This window comes from Venturia canescens, chromosome 1, assembly GCF_019457755.1.
Source record: "Venturia canescens isolate UGA chromosome 1, ASM1945775v1, whole genome shotgun sequence".
NCBI classification, from domain to species: Eukaryota; Metazoa; Arthropoda; class Insecta; order Hymenoptera; family Ichneumonidae; genus Venturia; species Venturia canescens.
Genome location: NC_057421.1, coordinates 23,110,163 through 23,136,491, shown reverse-complemented (window position 1 = coordinate 23,136,491; position 26,329 = coordinate 23,110,163). Strand labels below are relative to the sequence as shown.

General features: G+C 39.2%; 3 protein-coding genes across 9 annotated transcripts in view; 1 reads left to right on the top strand and 2 right to left on the bottom strand.

The window, feature by feature from the left end:
• Positions 1-25,377, top strand: part of stac (C2 and C2B_Munc13-like domain-containing protein staccato) — a 29,195-nt gene extending 3,818 nt beyond the window's left edge. For 2 of the 7 annotated variants that reach the window (XM_043416815.1, XM_043416783.1), the window contains exons 2-16: positions 11,593-11,842; positions 18,551-18,715; positions 18,972-19,150; positions 19,270-19,314; positions 19,405-19,564; positions 19,764-20,287; positions 20,364-20,651; positions 21,181-21,372; positions 21,463-21,754; positions 21,846-22,400; positions 23,283-23,589; positions 23,764-23,844; positions 24,312-24,435; positions 24,591-24,784; positions 24,873-25,377. In XM_043416815.1, coding sequence (XP_043272750.1) covers positions 11,593-11,842; positions 18,551-18,715; positions 18,972-19,150; positions 19,270-19,314; positions 19,405-19,564; positions 19,764-20,287; positions 20,364-20,651; positions 21,181-21,372; positions 21,463-21,754; positions 21,846-22,400; positions 23,283-23,589; positions 23,764-23,844; positions 24,312-24,435; positions 24,591-24,784; positions 24,873-24,967 — 3,451 coding nt within the window. In that variant the 3' untranslated portion in view covers positions 24,968-25,377. Of the gene's footprint in view, positions 1-6,402; positions 6,869-10,022; positions 10,182-11,592; positions 11,843-14,221; positions 14,360-16,635; positions 17,961-18,550; positions 18,716-18,971; positions 19,151-19,269; positions 19,315-19,404; positions 19,565-19,763; positions 20,288-20,363; positions 20,652-21,180; positions 21,373-21,462; positions 21,755-21,845; positions 22,401-23,282; positions 23,590-23,763; positions 23,845-24,311; positions 24,436-24,590; positions 24,785-24,872 lie in introns of those variants that run through there. The other 5 variants (XM_043416792.1, XM_043416809.1, XM_043416832.1 and 2 more) reach the window with 5 other exon arrangements.
• Positions 261-1,879, bottom strand: LOC122409359 (kallikrein-7-like). The gene is made up of 5 exons (XM_043416852.1): positions 1,838-1,879; positions 1,610-1,713; positions 1,442-1,524; positions 990-1,272; positions 261-796 (listed from the first exon to the last, which is right to left on the bottom strand). The coding sequence occupies exons 1-5, from the start codon at positions 1,869-1,871 to the stop codon at positions 509-511; spliced, it is 792 nt and encodes a 263-aa protein (XP_043272787.1). The 5' UTR covers positions 1,872-1,879; the 3' UTR covers positions 261-508.
• LOC122409350 (uncharacterized) lies at positions 2,439-5,120 on the bottom strand. The gene is made up of 3 exons (XM_043416842.1): positions 4,918-5,120; positions 3,267-4,790; positions 2,439-2,996 (listed from the first exon to the last, which is right to left on the bottom strand). Exons 1-3 carry the CDS (start codon positions 4,955-4,957, stop codon positions 2,560-2,562), a joined length of 2,001 nt encoding a protein of 666 aa, XP_043272777.1. The 5' UTR covers positions 4,958-5,120; the 3' UTR covers positions 2,439-2,559.
• Positions 25,378-26,329: the final 952 nt, after the last annotated feature.

The window sequence follows — 26,329 nt, the reverse complement described above, 5'->3', positions numbered from 1 at the left end:
GTATATATTTTTTAGTATGTGGAACAGATAGACCTAAAGCCAGTGAGTTCTCATAAAGAACGCGTGCAGTCGCGTGTGTGACGCTGTCTGCACTCGTGTGAAACAAAACTATGTACATGAGACTCACGTGTGGTAATGGACTTCCGGTGAGAGCATCGGACCTTAACGCGAAGAGGGTCCAAACTTCGTGATTATATTACACTGTCTCACTTTCTCTGCGATTTTTCTCTACAGGTTTTCTCAATTGTATGGATATCGAATTACATTACCAGCTGTATCTGTATATAGATAAAAAATATGCAATTGGGCGTACGCGTGGAGCTTTTGCTCGTATGGATTGTGACACTAATGAATTCAGCGTTGCTCAACGATTAGTTCTTGCAATGGTTGATTGAAGAATGTTCTCAAAAAAATTTTTCGATAGATCAATTATGCTGCGTAAGCAGTTTTATTTTCGTAGCCTTGAATTACTCTGTGGAAGGATCGCTGTGTCGTCTTTCGGAGAGAATTAAAGTTTTGTCACATGTTTTATCCATCGCATGTAGTACGAAACTTTAGCGTAAACACCTGGGTAATATGCACAACCGTGGCCGAAAGATACTATGCCGTAGACGGTGGAAGAATCGCCCAAAGGTCCCCCAGAATCGCCGTAACACGCGTCCGTTTTATTATCACCGTAACACAGATGCCATTCTTTATTTATAAGCCCTCCATAAACTTTCAGGGCGGCGCATTCCTCGTCTTCTACTCTCGATACGTTAACCGCTGACAAGGAAAACGATCCTGGATGATAGTCCTGAATGAGAAACATTCAAAGTTTTAGAACGCAATCGCTCAGTTGGAACGAGATCATCGAGAATTTTGGACTCGTTGAAGACAACTCGTGAAAGTTGTCATAAAAATGTCACTTTAACGAATGGAAAGATTTCGTACTCATCGATTTCTAGAGGAAGGTATTGGCTTCCTCGGAACAATTATTCGAAACTCACTCCGGGTGCGGTACGTTCTGTTGAACCCCAACCAGCAACGCGAAGAACGTTGGGAGGTGGGCCATTCTCCTTCGGTAATTTGGCTGGTCTAACATTGTGTGTAAATCGAATAGGTCTGCGAAGCCTGAAGAGCACAATATCATGCAGTGGTACATTCTCATTCGGAACCATCTTCGAACTGTAGTAATAAATTTTGCGTATTCCGTATCGAGGTGTTACAGGAAGCGCGAGTGAGGAGCCAACCCGAATATTGTGAGTTTTTAGTGGCTCATCGTCAAAGTCTCTGGTAAAGATCGAAAGATTTGATCAAACAAAAAATTGAAGTTGATGAAAAGACATGATTTTTCATTCGTGAAAGTTCACTTCATACCATCGGTTCAAGGTGCTCAACGATTTGTTATTGTGAGAATGTAAGAAAATAGGTAAAGTTCATCCAATCGTGGTTGACTTACACACAGTGATAAGCTGACATCGCCCATATTGGTGATAAAATAACGCCACCGCATTGGAACGTTCGCCCCGAGTAAAGACCGAACTTGTTGTTTTTTTTTTTTATCGAAAGTGAGCAATTTATTCAAATTTTGTATGGGCAGACATTTTTTGAAGTATGTGAAACTCACCAAATACGGCATTTCGTGAATCTTTATCGGGGAGCCACCAATAATTTTCGGTCCAGTTGAATAGGTCCGATTGGATATTGCGGAGCCCATCACAAGAGTGATGGCTGGTGAGCATAAAATTTTCAAAAGAAATTTAATTCGAAACAACGTAGAAAAAAGCTTTCTTCCATTCTCGAGGACGACCATCAGAATTACAAGATTTTTCAAAGTATATTTAAACAAGTCTACCTATAATGCTGATGAGCCATTGGACCAAGTTCATCTTCAACGGAGCAGAGCGGACTCAACATACTCCGAACGCTCCGATGTCCTTTATTGCACGAAAACGCGATAAAATGTCATAAATATCAAAGATTCAATAAATTTTCCCTATCGCCGCAGTTATCCTTAGACAGGAAAGAGGATCGTTGCGAAAAATATGTGTAACGACGAAACCAGAAATGAAAGCGATAAGTCAAGTGACGAACATGATTTGTGGCTTGGCACTTATTCACATTTTTTTATTATCTTCTTCAGGGCGTTCAGAAAAATGACATCGACTATTGATCCAGTCGATGATGTTTACAATTCAGAGTCACGTGTCCTCTGTACATGATTGATTAAATCATATTTTACACTACGAGGGCAGAAAGTTTTAAATTCCTGCACCGCGCGTCATAATGCCCGAGGCGAAGCCCGTGCTGTTGCTAATAACTGTAAGGTGGAGAAGATAAATCTAGCATCAAATCATTCCTAAAATTGCATTCTTCCTGTGCTAAATTTAGCACGAACATCTTGTTATTTTTTTCATTTTTATCACTGAAAAACTACAAAGTCAAAACATCTGAAATTTTGCACAAATCTTTTGTTATTATTCGTGAATATCATATTTTTTCAGACAATTGTTATTATTTTTATTTGGTGATCCAACTTCTTTAAAACATTTCATCGTGATCATCGCGTTATCTCATTTAGTACCAGAATTTTGAGTAATTTTGCTCCACAACGTGTGACATTCCACGATCTCGTACCGTCGTCGATGAGCTACTCTGTACCCCGTTTGCGGTAACTACGTTATAATTCTCGTTGATCGTCAAGGCCCTCTTTTTTTTATGTTTTTTTCCCATCAAACTGTCTGCGATCCCTGCCTGGAAAGGATTATGTCTGTCCATTTCCCACTCATCGGTAACGTAATTATCCGGCTCATGGTTTTGATGCGTTGAACCTTTGTCCTCGTGATGAAGCGCTGTTGCAAGAATCACCATGCACTCGTAAAACATGGTGGCCAGTATGAACGTTTTTGCGATGGCAAGAAGCGATGAATTACGAGGCGGGGGAGACTGACTGAGATGTTTCATCGATCTCATCAATTCGTTGAAAGGCCGCTCGTGCGAATCTCTTAGTAACGCTGGAAAAAATACGAAAAATGCATTAACAGTTGTTTTTGATTGAAGTGGTTCACACGACAAGGAACTTTTTTTTTGGAATCTCAAAAAGCAAAGACACGAGACTTTGATTCTCTGCAGCATCCCCCACGTGGATTTCTTCACAGTCATTTTTGACAGTGCATTTCATCAGAACTTTTTTAACAATATTTTCAGGATTTAAACAGTGGAGCTTTTTCATATTGAGCAATCGTCAGCAATTTTCATTATAATTTATTGTAGTAAATTCTTACCAATCTCATTCTGCCCACGGGAGAAAATTTTAGATTGGGATGGTGTCCCAGTGTGCGCAGTTCCATTTATAAGACTGGAATCGTCGCGCTCTTTTTTTTTATGGGCCCAGCTGTTGACTATCGCTTCTAAGAAGTCACTAATACACCGGACCAATCTGACATTCGAGGAAGAATTTCGTCGAGAAGCTCTGAGCTTTGAATCGTCGAAGATGGATTCGAGATTCAAGATCGCCTCATTAATATTTCTGAGTGTCCTAAGGCCCATCGTTGCTAAACTTTCCTTGTACTCTGCCAGATTTCTCAAAATTTTCTTTTCATCATTTTTACGCGACTTTTTCAAGAGCATCGTTCTCTTTTTTTCCCCATTTTCATAAATCGATATCAAAGTGGCGATTTCCCGAGTAGCATCGACGCCGATTCGACTTTTCTTAACAGTGGAAATAAGTTCATCGGCCATTCCACTGATGATTGGCGATTTTTGAAAGCCCCTTAAAACAAAATCCTTGACGTACGAGGACTCATCGCTTTTCAATTCCTTCTGGCTCTCGCTGCACCTTACGGAATAGCCGATGCTGCCCCGAACGTTCTTACAAGATGGATCGAGGGACTTGATACTTCTGACGAAATTTTCCGATGATCTTTCACCAAAATCGTGGCTAGCTTTCAACGAAGCATTGCCGAGTTTCGCGTTCGCACACTCGTCAACGATTTTCATTTGTTCGAGACATGCCGCGAAACTTTTTTGACCATCATTCACGAGCGCCTGACAAGCGAAGGCTTGCATCGCCGTATACTCGTGCTTAGGAATCGCAGGAGATTTCGGCAGCGCTTTATCCAGTCGATGACGCAAGATGTGGCCCACTTTTTCCGGCGAATGGACCATCATTGTTCCCAAAGATTTTTTGACACCAGAAGAGCTCTCGTTATTTTCCTCGAGGCAGTTACTGACGTGAGTAGTGTAAGTTCTCATGGCGTCCGTCATCGCGAGATTTTGCCACCGGTTTTTCGGATCGTTTTCATAAGGATTTGGGAAAGAAGAGCGCGACTTCTTGTAGCCCATTTCGTCATATTTATTCTTCTTCATATATTTTTCCGTTTGGTCTTGAATTTCTCGAACGACCGGTAAGATCTCAAGTGGCATTTTTATCAGTTGATGAAGAACGACGATCTCCAGAGGCTGAGATTCGGCCGATTTCAATACATAATTTCTGCCACTGCTTGCCGAACCGCCAAATTTCTTGAGGCTACTTTTCAAGTGACTGCAAATCGTATCCCCGATTATCGCAATGGAGCCTGAGAGGCTCGAGTGTCCGTCGCGATGCTTCCGAAAAGTTAGCTTCGATGGTGGTGGGCCGAAGAAATTTTTGTAGACGGCATTCACCGTTTGTTCGAGGTCGACCAATTGTCTTGGGCTCAGCAAAGGATCGTTGATAGGAGCGAATGATTTGTTCCTTCCCGGCGCGGAAGTAGGGAAAGCGCTACCTTTCCGGGAGGATCCACCAATCGACGAGCTCCCATCGATCCCTGTTCGTTAATTCATTTTTTCAGTGTTTTTCAATATACCAAATTATATTGTCGTCACGAAGAAAAATCGTTATCGAGGCAAATTCATAATGTTCGACAATGTAATAAAACTTGGAGAAAAACTCACCGAAAAGTAGAAAAAGTCCAAGCAGATACCGACGTTGCATGATCAAACTGAGTGATTTTCGAATTTCGATTTTTCCGCCTTTTAAACATCACAGCTACGATTATTCATGTCGAATATCTTCGACCGTATTTCGTTGCTAATTGATGTCATTTCCTCTTCGTCATAGATAATTATTATGAGATAATACAAAACTCGTCGAATACTGACAAATTTACGAGTTGCAATCTCTACAAAACAAAACCATATTTTTACGTGAATGTGACTGTGTCGTGTTATTGCGAGGGCGAAGACGAGGGGGGAGGAGAAGGAGGAGGAGTAGGAGACAGAAAAATCGAACCATGTAGTCACGGGAGTTAGTCTGGTGAATTATCGAACGAGAAACTTGACCTGTGGCCTTGGCACGTTGTATGCGACCGCGTAATTCCCAAAATTTAGTGAACTGAAGACTGTTCGATCTCGATAATTGTGTAACTCGATTTTTGAAATGTAAACTAAACAACATGTTCACCTGGGTGGTCCGAAAAAAACATTTTTTATTTGTTTTTTTTTTTTGCGGTTCTGTCATCTCAAAAGTTTCTAGAAGATATAACATAAATTTTTCTGCAAGGGCAGCTTCATACTTTGATTCTGCGAGACGCCCAATGGATTTTTGTTTTTCCATATTTAAAAAATTTTTCTATATAATTTTTTTGTATTAAAAGAAATGTTCCCACAAATTCAATAAACATGCTTTTGTAGGAAATTAAATTCTCTACAAAAAAGCTCGAATGTAATTTTCTCATGAACCTAACGGGTAAACCGTTATCAGGCTTTGCATACGAGCAGCTACGTTAAATCTAATCTGTTATAATACTGACCCTATTTTTTTGCAATTACCTCAAGTTGAGAATCTCGATGAATTAAAAAAATGCCATCATGTCGATGAGAGCTTCCCGAACCGATGGGTGCTGCCGAGAAGAATAGAAAAATGACTCGAACGTTTCCTTGACGTCAAAGTGCACCATTTGTTGCATGGTTACAAAATAAACAGTTGCAGATTATTTCGTTTTATCTTTCGGTCTTCTGAGCAATGTCAAGCGGTTATTCCAGGCGAGCATTCGTCGTTGGGAGCCCCAGTGACATCATGGAGCATGACAGAATATGTAAGATCGGTATTGTGTTCATTGAAATGATACGTGAGTCACTTTTCCCAGTAAATCGAGCGTTAACAGAAAATTTTATGCTAAAGTTTGCGAAATTCATGCCGAAGAAAAGTGAATTTGAAAATTTCACGTGAAAAAAGTATGGAGAAAAAAATAAACAAGAATGTGAACGATTTTGATGAGTAAAGAGATTCATTCGTGATCTGATATCGTCGAGAAAGTAGATCCGATAAAATTGGAAGCCTCCAGCTCGTGGCGCCATCTGCGCTCAGGAACTGCGACAAGGTCGAGGAGAGTAAGACGGAGCGTTGCGGATATGTCTGGCGGAGAACAGCCGTACCTACTTGGGATCACAGAGACAAGAGTATATTTCCAGCTGGTGGGTGTCGGTCGACATTCTTGAGACGAAAAAAGCCTTCCGGGTATTTTGATTTGTTATTTCGAAGGAAGTATTGACCGAGAATTTTCTAGGCTGCGTTATTTTACTCTGACGTGCTCTAGTCTACTGCGAGTGTGTGTGAATGTGTACGACTGTGAACGAGCTCGAAGCAGCAGCGTGGAACAATCCGTCGGTAAGGCTCGGTTGCCAACTGTCAAAACTTCGTCTACGCTAGAGCCGGTTCCGAGTGGTCCAATAAATTATCGATAATAAACGTTGATTCTTCTCTAACGAAAATAAACAATAGAGTGGAGGGTGGATTTGTAAAAATGGACGAAGAGGCCATGTGGAAAAACTTCTATCACAAAATCGTTGAGGAAAAAGAAGCTAAGGAACTAGCACGTGAGGAAAAAACTGAACACGAAATCAGGTAGCTATAAACGCAAGTGACGTTAACCGCTCTTTAAAAAACTGGATTTCAGCCGGATGTTAAAACGAAGAGATGAGTCCGAGTAGCTTCACTCCTTGGTCCACTTATGAATCAGAAAAATAAATGAAACATAATTTTTCACACAGGCAAAATTGATTGTTGAATTTATTTTTATGGTGTTTTGAGAGAGTCTGATGCTGAGTTACACAGGTGAAAGTGAGCTCACAAAAATGAGAGCTGTGCGCATAGAGCAAACGTCAGCGAATCTACAGAGTGTTTTCCAACAGTATACAAGAGGAAGATACACTCACGTTCTAATAATAAACTTGCCATGTACGCCGCTTGCGAAATACGTGATCACTTTTCGTACCAAAAATATCTGCCGATTTCTCTCCATGGCGCTTTCGTGTTACCTCGTGTATCGATATGCACTCGTGGGTGGATTAAGTGCAGGGCATTCCATGCCAAATCCTCGGGTCTGTCATCATTTTAATGAATTAACCTTTGACTTTGTACATCAAAGGTCAATTTTACTGAAAGACTTAGAATATTTCGGGTGTGATTCTATGCTTTTCGAATGAATATATTGACAATAAGTAGAAAATAAATTCTCAATAATATTGCAATAATCACTCCATGCAAGAGTTCTACTGTACAAAACCACTTTTTCAAGCCATCTCGATTCTTCTGTAAGTTTCCTACACGATTATTTAAATAAATCGAAGTGTAGGCTCGCAGATATGAATAATTCGAAATTTTAATTACATTCATATGTCGTCATTTTTACCTGAGACTTGGAATTCGTCCATGCAATAGATAAATTTGCATACTTTTATCCTATGAGCATACTAATTCGTAAGTTCATGTACCCAAAAATGCATCGATGCTCGAAGCTTCCTTGTTAGTCTACGACCCGATGTGAGACAATTCTCAACGATTGCACAGCGAAGGCCGCGCATTGTGAGTTTATGATTCACGCTGCAATGTTATACATGCATAACGCTGTTCGAAAAAGACCCTGGCGCTCGTCTTTAATGATTTATCGAACAGCAGTACTCGTTTTTTCATACTTATTACAACAAGTAATTTCATTATTATACGTTTTATTAGATATTCAATAACATTTAGCAATATTAGTTCGAGGAGGATCGTTCGTGTGAAGTCGCAGTGTTAATGCTCCGCGATTCAAAACAATTATTCAATTTAGACTTCTCGAAATCCTCTTGTTCACTAACCCGAAAAATCTCTCGACGTACTTGAATGTTACAGGTGAAGATCGAGCATGAAGCGTTGCGTAATAAATTTTGTCTGTTTTCTAAGAAGATTGTATTCTTACTTCGAGTGACCTATTTCGAATCAACTGTCTTCCGTTATTTTTCAGCCAAGCAATTAAATATTATGTCAGTCTATTACCGTATCAGTTAACAAGCGAACGCGATACAAATATACAAACTTTTCACAATGGTCAAGCGTTTGTCGTCTCGTCATCGTATAGCAGCAGGAAAGAATTTTTGTTGTCAAACTTAGTTTTTTTGGGTCGCTACTGCGACTCTAGATAAAAATCAAATAAATAAAAATGAAAAGAAAGTTCTCTAATGAATTGAAGGAAAACTCGAGACAAGGGACTTGGCTGATTTTCACTGGTCCTCGTGAAACTTCCGATGTGCTGCCTCTCTCAGAAGATTTCCTGTAAAAATTTGGAATTAATCATACTCGCCATCGATGTTATCCTCGCACAGAGAGTCAGATGGGGAAAAGAAAGGTACTTTGCGTCACGAATATAGCTTCGGAGCATCGATTGCGTCAGCAGAAGTGAGCCTTGAATGGTTACACTGTATATACTCGTCGCCGATTTTCGTCGTTCGACTTCAAATAAATCATCAGCATTGAATTATTGCTCTTTTTCCACACGATAAGGCTGCTCAGTTGCTTGGGTTCTCTTCCACATTACATTGGAATCTCTTCCCCCTTCCGCAGGTCACTGACTCCCTTTTAGTCGTAGTTTCTTCAAATTTTTTCTACTATAATTCGACCCTGGCACGTACCGAGCGACACGTTTTTGCTACTTCTCGATCTTCTTTTCGATCATTCGAGATATTCATACGATCGTTATTAATTCTATCGTTTTGTGTAAAATTAAAAAACAATTAAAATCCTGAAAAACACATAAAATTTTCCCTCCTGCTTTCGACTTTCTCACAAAGTCCGTAATTTTTTAAGGTTCTCCAACGTTTTCGAAATTCATACGTGACTAGGAACATGTTCGTGTACGAAGCCAGGTACACCGTGAATAAATTCAAGAGCACAGAATTCATATTTCATTCCCACTGTTAAAAAGGTGCGCACTTATTTCGACAAAGTTTAGTCAATCTTTTTTAATCAACGCGGTCGGGAATTGATCATCTTGTAACTACAAATAAAAAGATAATTCCCACCACTCATGATTCAGAATATTTCGTAGAAAATTCTCCAGCACTGAAACAAATCGATAATCCTCGGCTCTAAAGGGATGGCTGTCTGTACACCAGCTGATTATTTATTGCTCTGCGTCTTCCACACTTGCGTGTAGCACTTATAAAAAGTCCTTAAACGAATCATATACCTCGACGTTCGAATGTGACTTGAGGATAAACTGTTACGAATAAGAATATTCTCTGGATAGAATTTGTGCATTAAATCGATAAGGAAGAATGTGTCATTGATTAAACTTTGGAAGAAACGACGACATGCTGTCGTATAGTAGGGCAAACAGCACACAACACCATCCATTGTAAATTCATTTCTCACTATCTCGATCGCAAAAGGCACACGTTTATTATACGAGAATTTTTTTTTTCTTTCGAACGCGCTAACTCGAAGAGCCAATTCTTCGTGGGACATTGAAAAACGGTGTTCGGCACAGTCTGGAGTGTCTCCTACTACTCTCTACTGAGCCGTGTTGCCTGGTCGAAGAGGCAAAGAAAATTTATGAATTCTCAGTCTCGAAAGAATCGTGAACGCTCGCAAAGCATTTTATTTTTGGTCTGAACGATCGATTGAAATTTTATTTAACAACGTTCGTGTTTTTGTGCTCGTCGCTAACCACATCGGCTGAAGCGTGTCTATGAATAGAGACGCGAATACAAATACGCGATATTTTCCATTTATGTCGAAGGAAAGACCGAAGAAAAATGGCACATTTTGTGAAATTCGACGAGAAGCATCCTTACTTCGCCATAGCGGCTTGTCGAATGACCCAGAAACCCGAAGTTAAACCGATCACGATGGCGAGAATCTATTGGAAATTCGCTGCTCACAACTTCATTAACACCAGGTGAAAGGGGATAAAAAGATTCGCACAGAATCCTTGTCAATAGGATGAGACCGCTTCGCACAATTGGATTATGTGTTTCGTCATGTCTTTAGATTAGCGTTCCGTTTTTTTGTTACCAATTAACAATTAGGTTGAGCGAGATTCGTTTGTTGGATAAATTGTATGGCTTTGCTTGCGTTGAATTATCGGCAGATTAATGTCATTTGTAATGACTGAACATTGAATGCGTAAACAACATTTTTTGACTTGTTACTCGTTGGTGGCTTCGATCTGAGACGGATTTTCATAAACATTTTGCACGATTTATGATAATATTTAGCTCTTGTCTGGAAAAATGGTGAATTTCTTTTATCGTACACGGAGAAAACGAGGCAGAAAATTCTAGAAAAAAGTACTAAAAATCTGGATTGCAGAATTAATTCGAAGAGCAGTAATAATAATTGTTCTATCCACCATAGTAAAAAGATTAATACCCATACATTTTATTCAAAAGACTCAAGAGTCTTTTTCTTTATAATCACAGTAAAAAATGTTTTCAGTCACTTCAAATGCTTATATTGTCAAGTATGCTGGGCAACCCTAAAGAAAACTATATTGATGGTAAAATGTCACACGTATTCGGTAAATATTCGTGAATTTATAATAGAATTTACTATGCTGACAGTCGAAATTTGTGATTTACAATACATTTCCACTTATCAGTAAGTGTTAGTCTGACATGATGAAGAACGCTCAAAAACAAAACGAAATATAGTTCTCACGTGCCTCACTTTTTGCTATCCATATAAAGCTGTTTAGAATTGATGGGACGAAAAATGATGGGAGAAATTAAAAAAATACTATGCTGTTTGTAATCGGTGGGTAAATACTTTGAAAATTCGTGAAAAATAATATATATTCCTTGCTATACAAAACAAATACGTTTTCTCATTGTACAAATAAAAATCACCAACGTTCTTTAATTCGTTGAAATCAATAGTCTAGAAAATACGAGTTCAGTCCTTTCTCGAATCTCTGATTTACATATTGCGTGGTAATTGACAAATGGCATGCAATCACGAACCTGTACAAAGATTTTGCGGTACGCGTTACACTCGAAATTTGAAAGTTATGCGTCTGAAATGTTGTGTTTGCACGTACACATAATATATCCACGAATTTGTCGTTGGTCAGTATCATTTGGCCTAAATCTCAGCGCTTGAATCAAGATCTCTGATAAGTTGCCAAATAATTCTTGGTCGGATTAATTCATTTATTACGAAGTCGTCGAAAACTATTTACACGAATAATGAATGAATTAGTTCTTCGGAAGTTGATTTGTAGATCTGTAGCAGTCTGTAGCACGGATAAAAAACAAAAACAAACGACGAAGGTGTCCGTTGCCTCAATTTTTGGATTTTATTATTTCCAGAATTCAAGAAGCTGATGGCGGTTTTTTCGAGAATTTGGGAACTCTGCTTGCCGAAAAGGCCCGAGCTCAGGAAGTCGCAGAAGGTCCATTACCTTCGCGACACGATAAATCGGAGGAAGAAAGCCCTGATGAGGATGTCAGCGAGGCAGGAAGTATCGAAGAACCGACCGAAGCTTTGCTCGAATCGGACAGCGATAGAGATGACAATGAAAATGTTACCGACATCATTCTCGGATCAGTGGGTTGGAATGTGAGTGGATTCATTATCGTATTTCCTAAATTCCTATTGTAAATTTAGAGCCCGAGGATCCGTTAAACAATCTATTGAAACAAAGTTTCATGGAAGAAAGTCATTTTATTCAAAATTTTTATTTTTTCACGTTTTATAAAATAAATTTTTTTTTCTCCAGTACCATTCAGATTGACTCAAGGTTCCATACGTATTTTCAATGAATATTCATTATTCTTAAACAATGATAAATAATCGTAGCGTGGGAATAGTTTCAGTAATAATTTTGCACTGGAAAGCTGCTTATCCTTGGATCAGTATCGTATGGTGATAGCGTTGATGTTTATACACGAGATTTTCTCGTCTTATCTCGTTCTATTGACGTATCGCAAATTGCGGAGATCATTAAAAATAATGAGTGCAATATGTGAACTAATCTATAAAACTTAAGTAAATATATGCATTATTTATATGATTCGATAAACACGTTTGTACTCATCCGACGTCCAATATATAGTGGGTATCAAAATTCATTTGGGAGTCCCGAGCTACAATATTTCGTCAATTTTTTATTTGTACAATCTTTGACACCGTTGGAATTTCATTCCCGAAATAATACCAACCCCGAAAAAAATAAACTGAAAATAAAAATTTAGGAATTTTTCGAATCGTATCGCTTTCTTCGAAACTGTAATATCAAGATCATCACAGTCTTGCTCCTCAATAGAATTGAAACGTGAAAATTGAATTTTGTTAAAAAATCGGAATAGTTAGTTTGAAATGAATGGGAATAGAATCTTAAAATGAACAAATAAAAACTTATTTTCGATTCCCAGTCCCGTCACTTTGTTAATACATTTTAAACCATTTTTGTATAGAGAATGTGCCTAAAGAGAGTAGAGAAATCCTATAAAGCCTAAAACTTACGTAGTGGGTTGCGAGAATATAAAATATTTTTATAAATTTGTTCAATGATTCACAGCTTTTATGAGTCGTTAAAAATAGGCACAGACAGACAATCTTCCCTACATATCGATATATATATTATATATTTCTAAATAAAAGAGATGTACAGAAATGAGAAGAAACAGAAGATCATCTGTTAAGCATCTGTGCAACGAGATGATAAATCTCTTTCGAATACTTCTTTACCAGTAGCATTAATCAGCAAATTCCGATGAACTCAAAAGATAGCTGATTAATTGCAGATCTCGATAGCAAATGGAATAATAATTATTGTCGAGGATCCCTGAGAAAGCGTAAAACAGACAGTTTAAGGATCGAAATTTCATTGAATTTTTGATACATTCAAGATAATCTTTCTGTTCAATTTACTACGGTTAAGAAGTGCTCGTTGTTACTCTGAAGTCAGAGAAACGATTGTTAAAAAATTTTTTTTATAAAATCGAACAACCGTTGGGCCCTGTGTCCATCGATTCACTTTTCGAGGTTGTGGAAAAAAAATGATATTGTTACACCAATTTTGTAAAATTCACTCGAAATGATCCATACGTTTCCGGTAATACGAGAAAAAAGCACATCGAGTCTATTCACTTTGAGCTCCGTCAAGTGGTAACAGACTTTCGCGAGTGGTGTCTACAGTTGAAAAATAGAATTCTCGCACTACTTTGGGATTATTAAGCCAGAGAGTGTCTCTAACCGGCTCAAGGGTAGTTATTCCAAGCTCTAGACAAACCTGTTGGATTTTCGTGTATTTCGAATGCCCGTGAACAAGACGTACAAACGACTGCTCATTCTGAGTCTACCATAAATCTTCGTAGCACACTGAATTGTCTCGTTCACGATTCTCCCTTGTGCTCTTTTCTCTTTTCGACGCATGTATTCAAGGGCAATACGTAAAAAGAGGAAAAGAGCAAGATATCTTAAACAATATCAATAAATCAAAATCAGGTGTTTGAAAAAACGTCATTTATTTGTTGCTTAATCTCAGGCTTAAAAAAATTTCGGTGCTTCAACATCGCGAGCATAATATTCCGCCGGTGGGACCAGGTTTCGTTGAATTCAATTTAAATTCGAATGCGATGGATCTAAGACACAAACTAATTCGTTAAGGGCACATCTGGACCATGCAATTACAAGCGACAAAGAAAAAAATGGCACCTGCTCGATTTCCGTGATTTAATCGGTTACATCTGCCTCTGTTTCAATGTAAACGAAACATACACGCAGTAAGTTAAGTGAATCTTCATGATAAGATTCTCGCGCTTGCGTTAATACGATTCTCGTGACGTATACGCGGAAAGTGCTCACGAGAGAGCGACGAAACGTCGTCGTCTTAAACGACTCGACCACGAGGATTCGTCTCAACGACGAATGTACTATCTCCGGTCCGTTCGTTGGTCCATCTATTCCTGGCCAGTGTCGAGTTCGCCACCGTTACGCCACTATCTTCTTCATCGCTCTTCTTTTCTCATTTTTATCTCGGAACTACCGCGGGTGCAGGCACGATTGTCTCTCAGTTTTTCAGTTATTATTATTCCAGTTCGATCGAAGAAATTCGCGACTTCGATGCGAAGGGTAAATACGAGAATCGCGACTCACGAGGCTCGGGCTGGCAAAACCTTCTGTCGAGGGTTGACAGAAACGTTGAGGCCTGCGGCACTTAAACATCGAGCAATAAATTCGGATATTATATTTTCGTTTCTAATATAAAAAAGTCAAAATTGTCATTCATTAAAACGTAATTTTTGCGAATTAAATAACTGACTTGTGGTCGAACATTGTCGGGTAACACTTATGAAAAGAGTGAAACCTCTTAAATAATCGAAAACGTCTGTAATATCATGAAAACAATAATGAAATAATCGCGGCAAATATTTATGAGGTGATCGATCATTTTCTTCGAAGGATTCGTGATCGATCATCGGGTAACACTAATGAAGCGCGCGAGGTCCCTAAATGAGTTGAATAAGTTTCCAGTTTCACGAAAAACCATTGAAATAATTGTGGTGAAAGATAATTGAGGCGATCGATCATTTTTTTTCGTAGGATGAAGTGCACACTAAATAAAAATCACAATCAATTCTTTTAAACTTTGTGGTGTCATTAAAGTTGTCATTTGTTCCATTGAAGACTTTTCACTTCGGTTTGTGAATGGTGCTGGAGTTAGGAGTGTGAAAACACGAATACAATCAAGCATTTTGTATTCGTGCTGCAAATGATCAGTTCATAGAATTCGGTATTTCCAGTTTTGACTGGAAGTGTTTCTGTTCGTACCTAATCGAGAGATAAGACATCACAAAACCGTGAATATTGACGCTCGTGTTATGCGAAAAGAGTTTTTTACGTTTTCGTGGGTACGGAGAAAAATGATATTCTCACGATTTCCAAATGAGCCGACCTTGCAGCCGAATTTTTTTCATTATAAAAATTTCAGTGAAACGCTCCCAAAGCCTCTGATCATAACCACTGAGTCCGAGTTCAGAGATATTTTAATAACGGAGAGAAAAAATCCAACCATTAAAGAGCAGGTCGAAAAAGGTTCGAAATTCGTAGAAATGCTCAGTTTTTTTTTGTCAATTCTCACTGCTGACATCCTCCCAAGTTTTATGAAAGTTGAAAAACATCCAGCCAAATAAGGAAGATCGAAACTGCACCTAACAAGCTCAGTAATCAGGAGCGAGTTATTTGTGTCTCAAATTTCCCTTGGACGACGAATTCAATTCGAGTAAAATCCTATTTTCCTGATGTAAAGGCCTCGCTGCCAAATGGAATTCGTGCATAAAACTGATTAGAAACCGGGTCGATGCTGAGGGTGTAAAGTGCGAGATGATATTACGATAGTTGCATAACAAATAAATTAAAAAATTCAAAAGAGAAAAACCATGCGGAGGAATTCATTGGAGATGAAGAACTTTGGGTTCGGTAGATAAGATGAACGATGGCCTTCGAGGTTGAAAAACAAAATAACGAATGAGTTTTCACGAGTCTTCGTTTCGCCATCAGGCTCGGTATGGAATTCATTTGTTTTGTCTTCAGTGAATTCGAATCCCTAGAAACTCGCTCACAAATATATTTTCAGTTATCTAAGCAACGTACCGGGCTTGATGGTCAATCAGCTAATTGTCGTCGTATCAACTTTCATTGGACGCAATTGTGTGGAACGTATGAGGACGCACATCGCGAGTTGCACTTGTCCTATAACGCTTCTCGTGTCACTAGTTTAAACGGGATGCGGCCTAGTTATACTGCTGGATGGAATCCACCGCTGCTAACGTTTCCTCCTTCGTTCTCCTCGGGCGGAAATTCGCGGCCATGAATCCGCTGCTCCCGAAAATTCATTGCCAAATTCGTGCGATGAGATGCATCGCTTTGATGGCGTTAGTGATTGACGAGGCTGGATGTAATCGGGCACATGACATCACTGATGCTATCTCCCTTTGCACTGCAACGGTGCACGACATTGTTGCTTTTCCGAGTGTTGTGTACCGCGAGTTGACAGTCCACAAAGGACCTTGACCCCTCCAAAGAATCGTGTCTGATAAGCGGATTACGGTTAATCTCGTTGACACTAACAGACAAACAGTCTCTTCCTTGATACTTTTTCTTGTGTCGGATCATTTATTTTAATATGCCCGTTTACATTGTTATCTTTGTAAACGGCACATGGGAGCATTCGTGTATGCTGCAAGTTTTTTGTTTGATAGCGTTTGCTTTCTTTAGCAACAGCGTCGACGTTTTTTATTCGCAGTATTCCGCAAAATTATTCTTATTTGTTTGTCGATGAATTAGCGCACGAATTTTCGAGTCTCCCGATCTTCCTCAATCGATTTTCAAATGAAAAAGTCGCTGTCAGCTTTCGAGGGCCTGTGAAATCGTAGTTTGAACGTAAAAGTCCATGAAGCACTGCGGAAGCGGTTCGTTGCAGGCTTCGTCAAAGTGACTTCAGTCGAAAAATGATTGGCTCAACGTTTGTTTGATTTTTTATAACTCGAACGACATTTTATTTCGAGCGGCATCTTTGGGCTTGTGAATCGCGAGTTAAATTGCCAACGGTGATTCCATTGAACGCCGGATCCTCCGGTGATTACCACTGAATCTAATTACAGCACGCCGAAGTTGTCGAACTGTATGTATACACGTGCACATGTGTACACGTACACGATTGGATATGCTCGTTCCCCTTCCCCGTCTTTGATTCGATAAGACCGTGAAAGGTCGCGTCGCGGTTCATCTTTGACGAACAAAGCCACAGAAAAATCCCCAAGTTCATTCTCTCTTTTTCCTCTTTTTCTCTCCCTCCCCCTTTTTAGTTTGTTCTGCTCCGAGGTTTCTTCAAATATTCCGTATTTTCCTCTTCTTTCTCCTGCTAATCGACACGAGTCTCTGATTATAAAAAATGCGGAGGCTACATTAAACGAGAAAGCGCAGTGCCCGAGTCTATTTAATGTCACGACAGAGCCGCCAGTGTACCACCGGTCAAAGTTGAATCGACAAGCGGACAGCGATGTCCGCGTCGGAAGAACCGAAGTCGGTTCTGCTTTTCGTTTTCGGTGCAGTTACGCTGGTTTTTTCTTCTTCGAAATTTTTGGGTTTTCGTAGTTTTTTTCATTCGTGATTATTCCGTGGGAGTGTAACTCTCTTTCGCTTATCCCACGTCCAACCTCGCTTGGAATGATCTTGCCATTCCTGCATGAGTTTTTTCGATTCGCTGGAACTCGAAGATATTTTTTCAATCGTTGAAAGTACGACGAAATCATTGCGTTTGGCAACCGTGAACACGTGTGCGAAAAAAATGTTTGCGAGAAGGAATAGCCCGGGCGGAATTTTCGAGTGATCGAACGCCTCTCAAGAGCGTTAAAAAAAGAATTTGCCGGGAAGCAGAAAACCGGAGACTCAAAGTGTTTCGTACAAAGGAAGTGTGGAAAAAAAATTATTTGAAAAACTTGAAATTTCGTTTAATGCTTTTCCATGAATATTTTAGTGGCTTTGAAATGATGTTGTTTTGATCACACGATATGCGAATATAAACGAACGAGAGAACAAAACTAATAGAACAATGGTTATAACAAACACCCTCGAAAGAATGGGAACTCTCAGTAGAAATCGCAACACCTTCAGGGGAGTTCCGAAAGCGGAACTCGAGAAAAAAACAAGCGCGATTCTTCGTACTATGACGGTGAGTTTTCAGACCCCAAAGAGAATGAAAAAATTTTTTTAAACTTTTCATAATATCGTAACAATTGTTCCTCACTGACCGTCGATCGTATATTGTTATCGAATGTACTAAGGACAGAAAATAGAGTTCAAATCTGTAACGAATCTCTAAATTTGTTTCGTCCATGAACTGGAAGCGAGCGTGTTCCCAACTCGTGTTTTTCATTCCCGTGACCCACTGCAATTTGAATCCGAAAAATGTTAAATTCGATCGTATCATTGGATGAGAGAAATTTATAAAAATGTGGCCTGATATTTTAATTATTTGCGAACGTAGAATGAAAATGTGACTGAATCATTTGAAACGTGGATATTGGTAATGCTAGGAATTCTCATAAGTTTCTGTATAAAACGGTTCAAACTTATTAAAACGTGGAAAAACGTCCGCACGACAATCGTTCTTATCCAGTTTGATCTACAGTATGAGCAATAATTTTCCACTTAAATCAAACGAAGGAATGAAAATTTCCGAAGCTTGCAGCAAATTGAATTGAAGAGAGCCTCGCGATCCGGCGGTTTTTAATCATTTCGCTTCACTGACGCTTATTCCAGATTGAAGAACTTTATTCGACTCTCGTTTACATGACGCAACATCAAGTCGGTTACGATGTTTCGAATGAGTGCGGACAGGATGCACTTTTGAACCATCTACAGCAGGCTTTCAAGGTTGACAATGAAACACACGAACAAGTTTTGGAAGACACCAGAAATATGGAGGTTCGATCACAATTAAAAATAAATTTATCATCGAAATGTGCGAAATCTTTCGATTCTGTGACACTCGAATGGAATCAGCGACATTTTGCGTATGGAAAAAATCCAAAGTTTAGCGTCAAAGCTACAAAACTTTTTACTGAAAACTTCAAAATTACAACACAATTCACTGCAGAGCTTAAAAACAAAACTGTTAGCAACAAAACTTGATGAATGAAATCAATCTTGTTCAGCTTATTGTGACAAAGTATATTCTCAGGCTCCAGTGATGCATCTCAACGTGGAGGTTATAGAGGCCAAAGAATTAGTTTCCAAAGATGCGAACGGCAAGAGTGATCCCTTCTGCGCTCTTTATCTCGAATCAACCCCAACTCGACGTTACAATACAGCAGTTAAAACGGCAACGCTCACTCCAGTCTGGGAAGAGCACTTCGAGCTGTAAGTTTCATGTGGAATTCTCATTCGAAAATTGAATTTAATCAGTTGCTCGAAACAGAGTTTATAAAATGAACGCTAATATTTGGGGCAAAAAACTAACGTTTGAATGCGGTCTTCAGGCCCTTGGAGGACGCAGAAAATGATGCTCTTTGCCTCGAAGTCTGGTTAGTACAATAAAAAAATCCTACAAAATTGTAGAATTTGTGATTCTTGAGTGGCCTTTAAATTTATCGTACTTTGGGCCTTTTCATTAGGGATTTCGACGCTGCGGAAACGGTGCCAGAAAAAATGAGTAAAGTGAAAGACGTTAAAGGGGTCAGAGGATTGGTCAAACTCGCTAAAGAAATAGCCGTAACTGCTACAACCGGAAGTCACGACAACGAGTTCATAGGGCGCAGCAGAATACCCTTGAAGGTACTTTCGTTTTTCGTACAGAGCTTCCTCACATTGGGAAACCATATTTTCAATTCGACAATGTTTTCTTTCCTTAGCAACAGATTTAGTGTTTTTAGAATTTGCAAACGAAGTCATTAAAAAATCAGTTCAATTCGAAGCCCCCGAACGAATGAAAAGCTGAACTTTTTATTGTAACTAATGAGTTCATAATTCGCAGGATATTCCAGTGACCGGCCACTCGATGTGGTATTCGTTAGAAAAAAAGCACAAATCCAAGCGCCGTGGCGTGGTGCGACTGAGGTTGGCGTTCAGCGCCGAGCACAACACGCGCGTGGCGGCGCAAGAGCATCGCCATTTGTTGAGAATTTTACTCTTGTACGAGCTTGAAACAGAAAAGACGGAAAAATATTGCTGGTGTGGAAGATGGTCAGCAGCTGCGGAAGCGCTGGTACTTCAGCACCGCGCGCAGAAAGGTTTGCTCGCGAGAAACGTCGCGTTGTCACAGTGGGTCGAGTACTCGAGGATCCACCAAAAACATCCCCTGCATTTCGCTGTTTTCAACAAATTGGCGATCGAACTACTGAGACCCCTGGAAAGTGGACTCTTCTCCAACGACGAGGTCATCCTCTTTTGGGACGCTACGCGAAAACTTTTGCACTCGTGTTTCAACAGCATTAGAAAAATCAGGAAACTTACCGATGGAGACAAAAACTCCATGGCGCAAATGAGTGCTGTTTTGGGGTGAAGATTCATCTTTGTTACTCATTGACAAATTTTTCCAACACTGAACGTTATTTACCGTCCTTTTAATTCACAGAATTATTTCCTCCGTCTCAACTCTACAAGTCCCTGAAGACTTTGATCTGTTTCCGACCAAAATGTACGCTTGGTTCCCCGAGCCCGATGGCCCAAAACCCGACGTTCTGCAGGCTCTGGAATTCACCGTTATACAAGGAGGAGCCGAATGGTGGGACCACATTTTACAAAATAACACCCCTGAATCGGACACCGACGAAGACGCCATCAAACTCCACATTAAAATCATTCAATTGGTCAGAGCCGATCTGCAACGCGCGGCAGAAGTTTACGACAGAATGTTTATCAAGTAATTATAAAATGTTTACATTTATTCGCTCTCGGTTACGGTAATCTGTAGGAATCGTACACGGAGGAAACATTTTTTGGCGGATCATCGATGCTTGTGTTCGAGCTCCTTAAATTGTACTATGTTCAACTGTAAATTTCGATTGTGAAAACAACACTAACCATAGAGCATTAATTATTTTACTTTACGATTTGTCATCGAGTGAACATACATTTTTTAATGTAGGAATGTTTAACGTAGGAAAAAAATAGTAAAGTTTGAACCTTTGTCAGAGCAAAATACACAATTTAAAAGTTTTTATTCGGAATTTACTTGGAAATTAGAATGTTTTTGGTAAAAACCTCCGAGATGGGCGATATAGAAGCCTAACACTGCATGTGGTGTCATAGTAGTTCTTGCTATTTTCATTTCTCCGTGTACCATCGTCCACAGTCACTGGTTCGTGATGAATCGCCTTCTATTCACTACAAATTTATCACGTCGAGGAGCACAGTGTTTATGAGAAAATAAAATTTTCAACGTTTTTCAGAAAAGTAAACTTTCCATACGCCCGAACACTGTATATCATGTACGAAAAGCGGGTCAGTGACTTGTGCATGATAATCGTCGAGGACGTTTGCTTAAGATTGAAACGTATCGAGGTCGAAAACAATGACGACGCGGAGTTGTCACTCGGCACAACGCTTTTCGAGCTTTATTTGACCCTCCAGAGATTCGCTGTGTAAGTTATTAGTCAGTTTTTTTCAGTGTGCATGGAAACGTGGTGAAAAAAGTCGCCAAACTAATGAAAAACTCATGAAATGTTTCGCAGACTTGGCCAAGTCCTGTGCATCGACGGTCTGGATCACATGAAGATTCAGAGTTATCACGAATGGTTCAGAGCCGGGGTCGCTCACTGGCTTGACATGGCGGTGTACAAAGCCCTCACGAGAATCGACAGAGCCGTCAAATTTGACACCCTCCAACCGGTCGATTCGAGTGTTTTGTACAGTTCGAGTGCGGTAGACACGTTGGGCATTTTCTGTCAAATCAAAATTTTCTGGACTCAATTGGCCTGGCCAGATATCGAGGGGTCATACACTTTCATCGCCAAAATCATCGACGTAAGTTGTAGCGTATTTCGCTTGTTTAACTTCGCCCCTGCAGAGGCACTGCCAGGCTGCATATGGTCAATGATTTTTTTTCCTTTTTAAGGACATTTGCAAATGTTCCATCGCCTACGCTGACATGATGGCAGCAAAAGTTGAAAAAGTCACTCAGATCGACCAGGAGAACGACAACACGAGTAGCGTCTACGAGAAAAAATTCGAAGTCTCGACTGCTTGGTGTTTGGCCATAAACAACATCGACTACATCCGCTCGTCGATAAAGCCGTGGGCGAACGATCTCGGTCTTCAAGGAATCGTCGATGCTTTGGCTGAAAACAAAACGCAACAAGAGGCCGATCGTTGTCGACAAACCCTCGAGCTCATAATAGACAATGCCACTGACACGGTTAGGAACAAAATCATCGAATTACTCGAAGTCGTTGCCAATAAAATGGCACCCGCTATGAGCAGATATCTCATGGAAGGTGCTGAGCTTGTTGACACTACGAGCAACGCTCTGGACCGACTGCTTCGTTATTTGGATGAGAACATAACGATATTGCACGACTATCTCAACGAGGACAACTTCCAGAGGATACTTCTCGTCATTTGGGAAATCATGTCCGAAACTTTGTACCAATTGGTCAATAATAATCTCGGGGTGAGCAGTCGTACACGGAGAAAAAAAATTATGGAGTATTTTATGAAAATATTTATTTCTTATGAAAGAAAAAAGTCGATATTTCGAAATTTTTTAAGTTGTGATATCAGATTAGAGATACTACATACGTAATTTGAAATCCTTATTCTCGATCGACTGTTCAACAGATCAGGTGTTTAATCGGAAATTCCTTATTTGAATTCGTGCATTTACTCGAAAATATATATTTCGATAATTTTCATTTCGAATGCAATTTTAACAGACCAAACGAATGTCAAAAGTTCACATTTTCGAATTCAAACTGAAGAGTAGTTGTTTTATACAGATTAGAATATAGAGCAACAAAAAATCGAAAAAGAATTTTTCGAGCCTATAAAACTTGGATATGCAGAATAGCGATGGCTCGAAAATAAGGCGAAAGCCAAAATGACGATGTTTGAAATTAGAGATCACCAGTCTGAGTGAGCGAGTGAGTGAGACGCAGGTATTTTGAGCTGCGCTGCATTTCTTTTTTTGATTGATCGACTTTCCAACGTTTCGCCATTTGGACCGTTCGACTTTTTGGCGTTTCAGTATTTCAACCTCAGTAATATGTAGTCATTCGTTATTATATTTTCGAAATAGTGAATATTCCCAGCATTGCTGATCGTAGTGATTTATGAATCGAAAAAGTGATAGTCGAATTTTCGGAAAATCGATATTTTATTCATCGTTCTACGGGCGATTGTTACATTTTATTTTGGATGTAAACGTGCTTTGAACCTTGAACTATCTACTTTATTTATTTTCGACATTCAAAGCTCTAGCCGAAGTTTATAAACTCGAGATTTGAGCTGTTCGAAATTTGAGTAATTCTAACATTTTATTCCCATCCATTTACAGAAAAGAAGACCCCCATCGTTCTACTCAAATCTCCACCGTACTCTTCACACTCTCATAAGATTTTTCAACCTCGGTGCTGACGAGACGTCGAATGTCCAGGTGCTGGAGAAAATCGAGCATCTGTTGAAGCTGCACGGTATGGAGACTGCTGAATTGATTCACCGTTTCAACCTCGACAGGGTTCAGGAGCAAAAAGATATGGAAGAATCGGTTCATGGCATGCTGACGGTCAGAGCACAGTTCGTCGACAATTCTCTGAATGTGCAAATACTGAACGCAAGAAATTTAAGACCCATGGATAGTAATGGTAAGATTGATTGAACACTGTTTTTTAATCCACTTATCAAGAAAGCAGTTTGAGTCCGGTGGAACAAAATCAGTCGAATTAGAATTGTCTGGCGATCGAACTAGTCGAATAATCGCTTGGAATTATCCTCAAGCAGCTGTGATTTTTTTGTTCTTTATTCTTTCAATTTTATAGGCGATTTTATAGGCAAGCTGTCGACTATCGAGCGCAAGCTTCATTCAAAATCTAAACAAAGACTGAGAGAGATGAAGACAAGTATGTAAAATTGTCTTGAATATGAAAGTTATGTTCTCCGTCAAGAATTTCGTTCAATCGTCTCAGTTTTTTGGAAGCATCATTGTTTTTGTTCATTCTCGTCACTGTTATTATGCCTGCCATTTTTTTATAAAAGTGCTCGAACGACGAAGGATTGGTCAATTGCATGGCACGAAAATTTGATCCGATAGAGTAGCCCGCTGGTCGATCGATCCACATCATTCTACACGAAAGAAATTCCATCAGAATTACTTAGTCCTCCAATGTGACTTGGTTTATTGGAAAAATTGAATTTCCCTGAATGCGAATATCTTTTACCTGAAAAACTTTGTGACCATTATTTTACAGAGAATCATCACGATCGATCATACCATTGTGCATGAATCGGTTCGCGTTGGGGATTCTCCGGTTTAATGAAAAATGTCCTCTATTATTTGTAGTTGACAAAAGTTTTTTTCTCATCGCAGGCAAATGTGACGCTTATGTCAAACTGAGATTGCTGCCGGAGGAAAAGTTCAACGAAATCAAAACGCCAAAGACTCATGTACAGAAGGAGACACTCTTCCCATTGTTCGATGAAACATTAACAATGTGAGTGAAGCTTGCATTTGACAGAGTGAAAAATATCAGTAAAATAAAAATTCTGATGAGCAGTCCAAAAATCCCCAGTACTGGGTCACAAAAGTAGTAACTCGAAAATTATTTGTAAACTCTTGAACACAATCGCCGATTTCATTGCATTCCAGACCCTTAACGACTGACCAGAGAAACTTGGAGGACGCTATTTTGGTTTTTGAAGTTAAAGACAAAGATTTCTTGAGAACAAGATTTATGGCGGAGGCTTTTTTACAATTCAACGAAATTCCTAGTACTGGCCACGAGAGTGGGATTGAGTCTCTCGAACAGATTCATCTGAAACTTTCTCGCCCAACTGACAGAGGTACAACAAAAAAAAGTTCGAACTCTAAATTCCATTTTTTTTATCGTCGCATATTTTTACAATTTCACCCTTGAATCGAATATTACAGACACGGATGTGATCAGGGCTCTGGAACATCGGAAAGGGGATAATCAAGCGATGGAATTCATCTCAAAACTGAACGCAAAATCAGGCAGCAGATAATTTGGCAAAGAGTAAAGATTCATTCTGAGACAAAAAATCATTGATAGGCTGTGCTGACATTTATAAAAAAAAAAAAGATAGGTGAAGTTACTTATCGTCGGTTTGAACAACGAAAAAGATAAATTTGCATTTCTTATTTACCACTCAAACGCTGAAAGCAGAATTCAAGTGTTACCTATAGGTGAAACTTATGGGGTTTCAAAGGTTTTAAACAACGTAAGCAGCTAGGATCACTCATTAGCGAATATGAAAAATAATGTTGTAATAACCCATTGATTATTCACCGAACTGATACGCATGTGAATAGGTATTACAATCTTTGTAAATATCGTTTTTAATTGTCTTCGTTATAATCAGATATTAATATAAACACGAGGACTCAATGAAAAATAAACGTTTGTATGAAATAATTTGTGGAATAATATTTTTTTCTTCAAATTCTCAGCGAGTACTCGATCCCACTTCTGTTTTATGCCACTAGTGAAATAGGAAAGTTGATTTATCGACTGCAGAAAAATCTACGAACTCTATGCTGCGAGTCTACCGTCGGCAAGCCTCACCACGACGCATTGCACGTATCCAATGGTCGGTAACTCCGTTGAACTCTTACCAATCAATGATAAAGCTGCTATACTAGGAATCTATCTACGGTCTTTACCGGCTGTTCATTAAGGCCTTATATACACTTGTAGCGGGCGAAAAAACGTGATTTTCTTGATTTTTTTTCGACGAGAAAACAAATGTTTATTGAAAAACTGTGAACGACATTCATTAGTGCAAATGTTCATGTACTTGTACAATTTTTTTAATCAAAAAATTTCTCCAAATGGCTTTCCTTGAGCGTCAATTGCGGTGGACGTGATGACTAAAAAACTATTAATCCGATCGATGCGAAATTTGTACCACTTATTTATTATAATAATAGCTTGGGCCTGGGAGAAGTATTTGTACAAATTTGATTTAAAAAAATAGCGACAGTTTTAACAAAAAAATCACTTTTTGAGGTGCTGAATTTTTCGTTTTTTTGTTAGAATTTTTTTTTTCAACAAATACGAAATCCTTCCTCCAGGCCCTATTATTATAATAAATAAATGATATAAGTTTGGTATAGATCGGGTTAATAGTTTTTTAGTAATCGTGTCCACTGCAAAGATATTTTTCAAAAAAGACGATTCTGAGATAATCACGTTTGAGGATTCAAGTATTAGACGACCACGCGCACCGAACAGTCGGTCGAAATACCCATAGCTACGAATCTAGTGCTCCGATCTTTATGAAATTTAGTGAGAATATATTCTTCAGAAATTGCACTTGAAGAATATCAAATAAAAATTTTTTCGATGTTTCTATACATCACAAGTG

What these genes read in the sequence shown, in the direction of transcription:
- LOC122409350 (XM_043416842.1), bottom strand. Translation starts at nt 4,957, where the DNA reads ATGCAACGTCGGTATCTGCTTGGACTTTTTCTACTTTTCG. An exon ending in TGGACTTTTTCTACTTTTCG is followed by an intron (nt 4,791 to 4,917) that starts GTGAGTTTTTCT and finishes ATTAACGAACAG; the next exon opens with GGATCGATGGGAGCTCGTCG. An exon ending in CCGTGGGCAGAATGAGATTG is followed by an intron (nt 2,997 to 3,266) that starts GTAAGAATTTAC and finishes TATTTTTTCCAG; the next exon opens with CGTTACTAAGAGATTCGCAC.
- LOC122409359 (XM_043416852.1), bottom strand. Translation starts at nt 1,871, where the DNA reads ATGAACTTGGTCCAATGGCTCATCAGCATTATAG. An exon ending in ATGTCAGCTTATCACTGTGT is followed by an intron (nt 1,273 to 1,441) that starts GTAAGTCAACCA and finishes GATCTTTACCAG; the next exon opens with AGACTTTGACGATGAGCCAC. An exon ending in CAGAACGTACCGCACCCGGA is followed by an intron (nt 797 to 989) that starts GTGAGTTTCGAA and finishes TTTCTCATTCAG; the next exon opens with GACTATCATCCAGGATCGTT.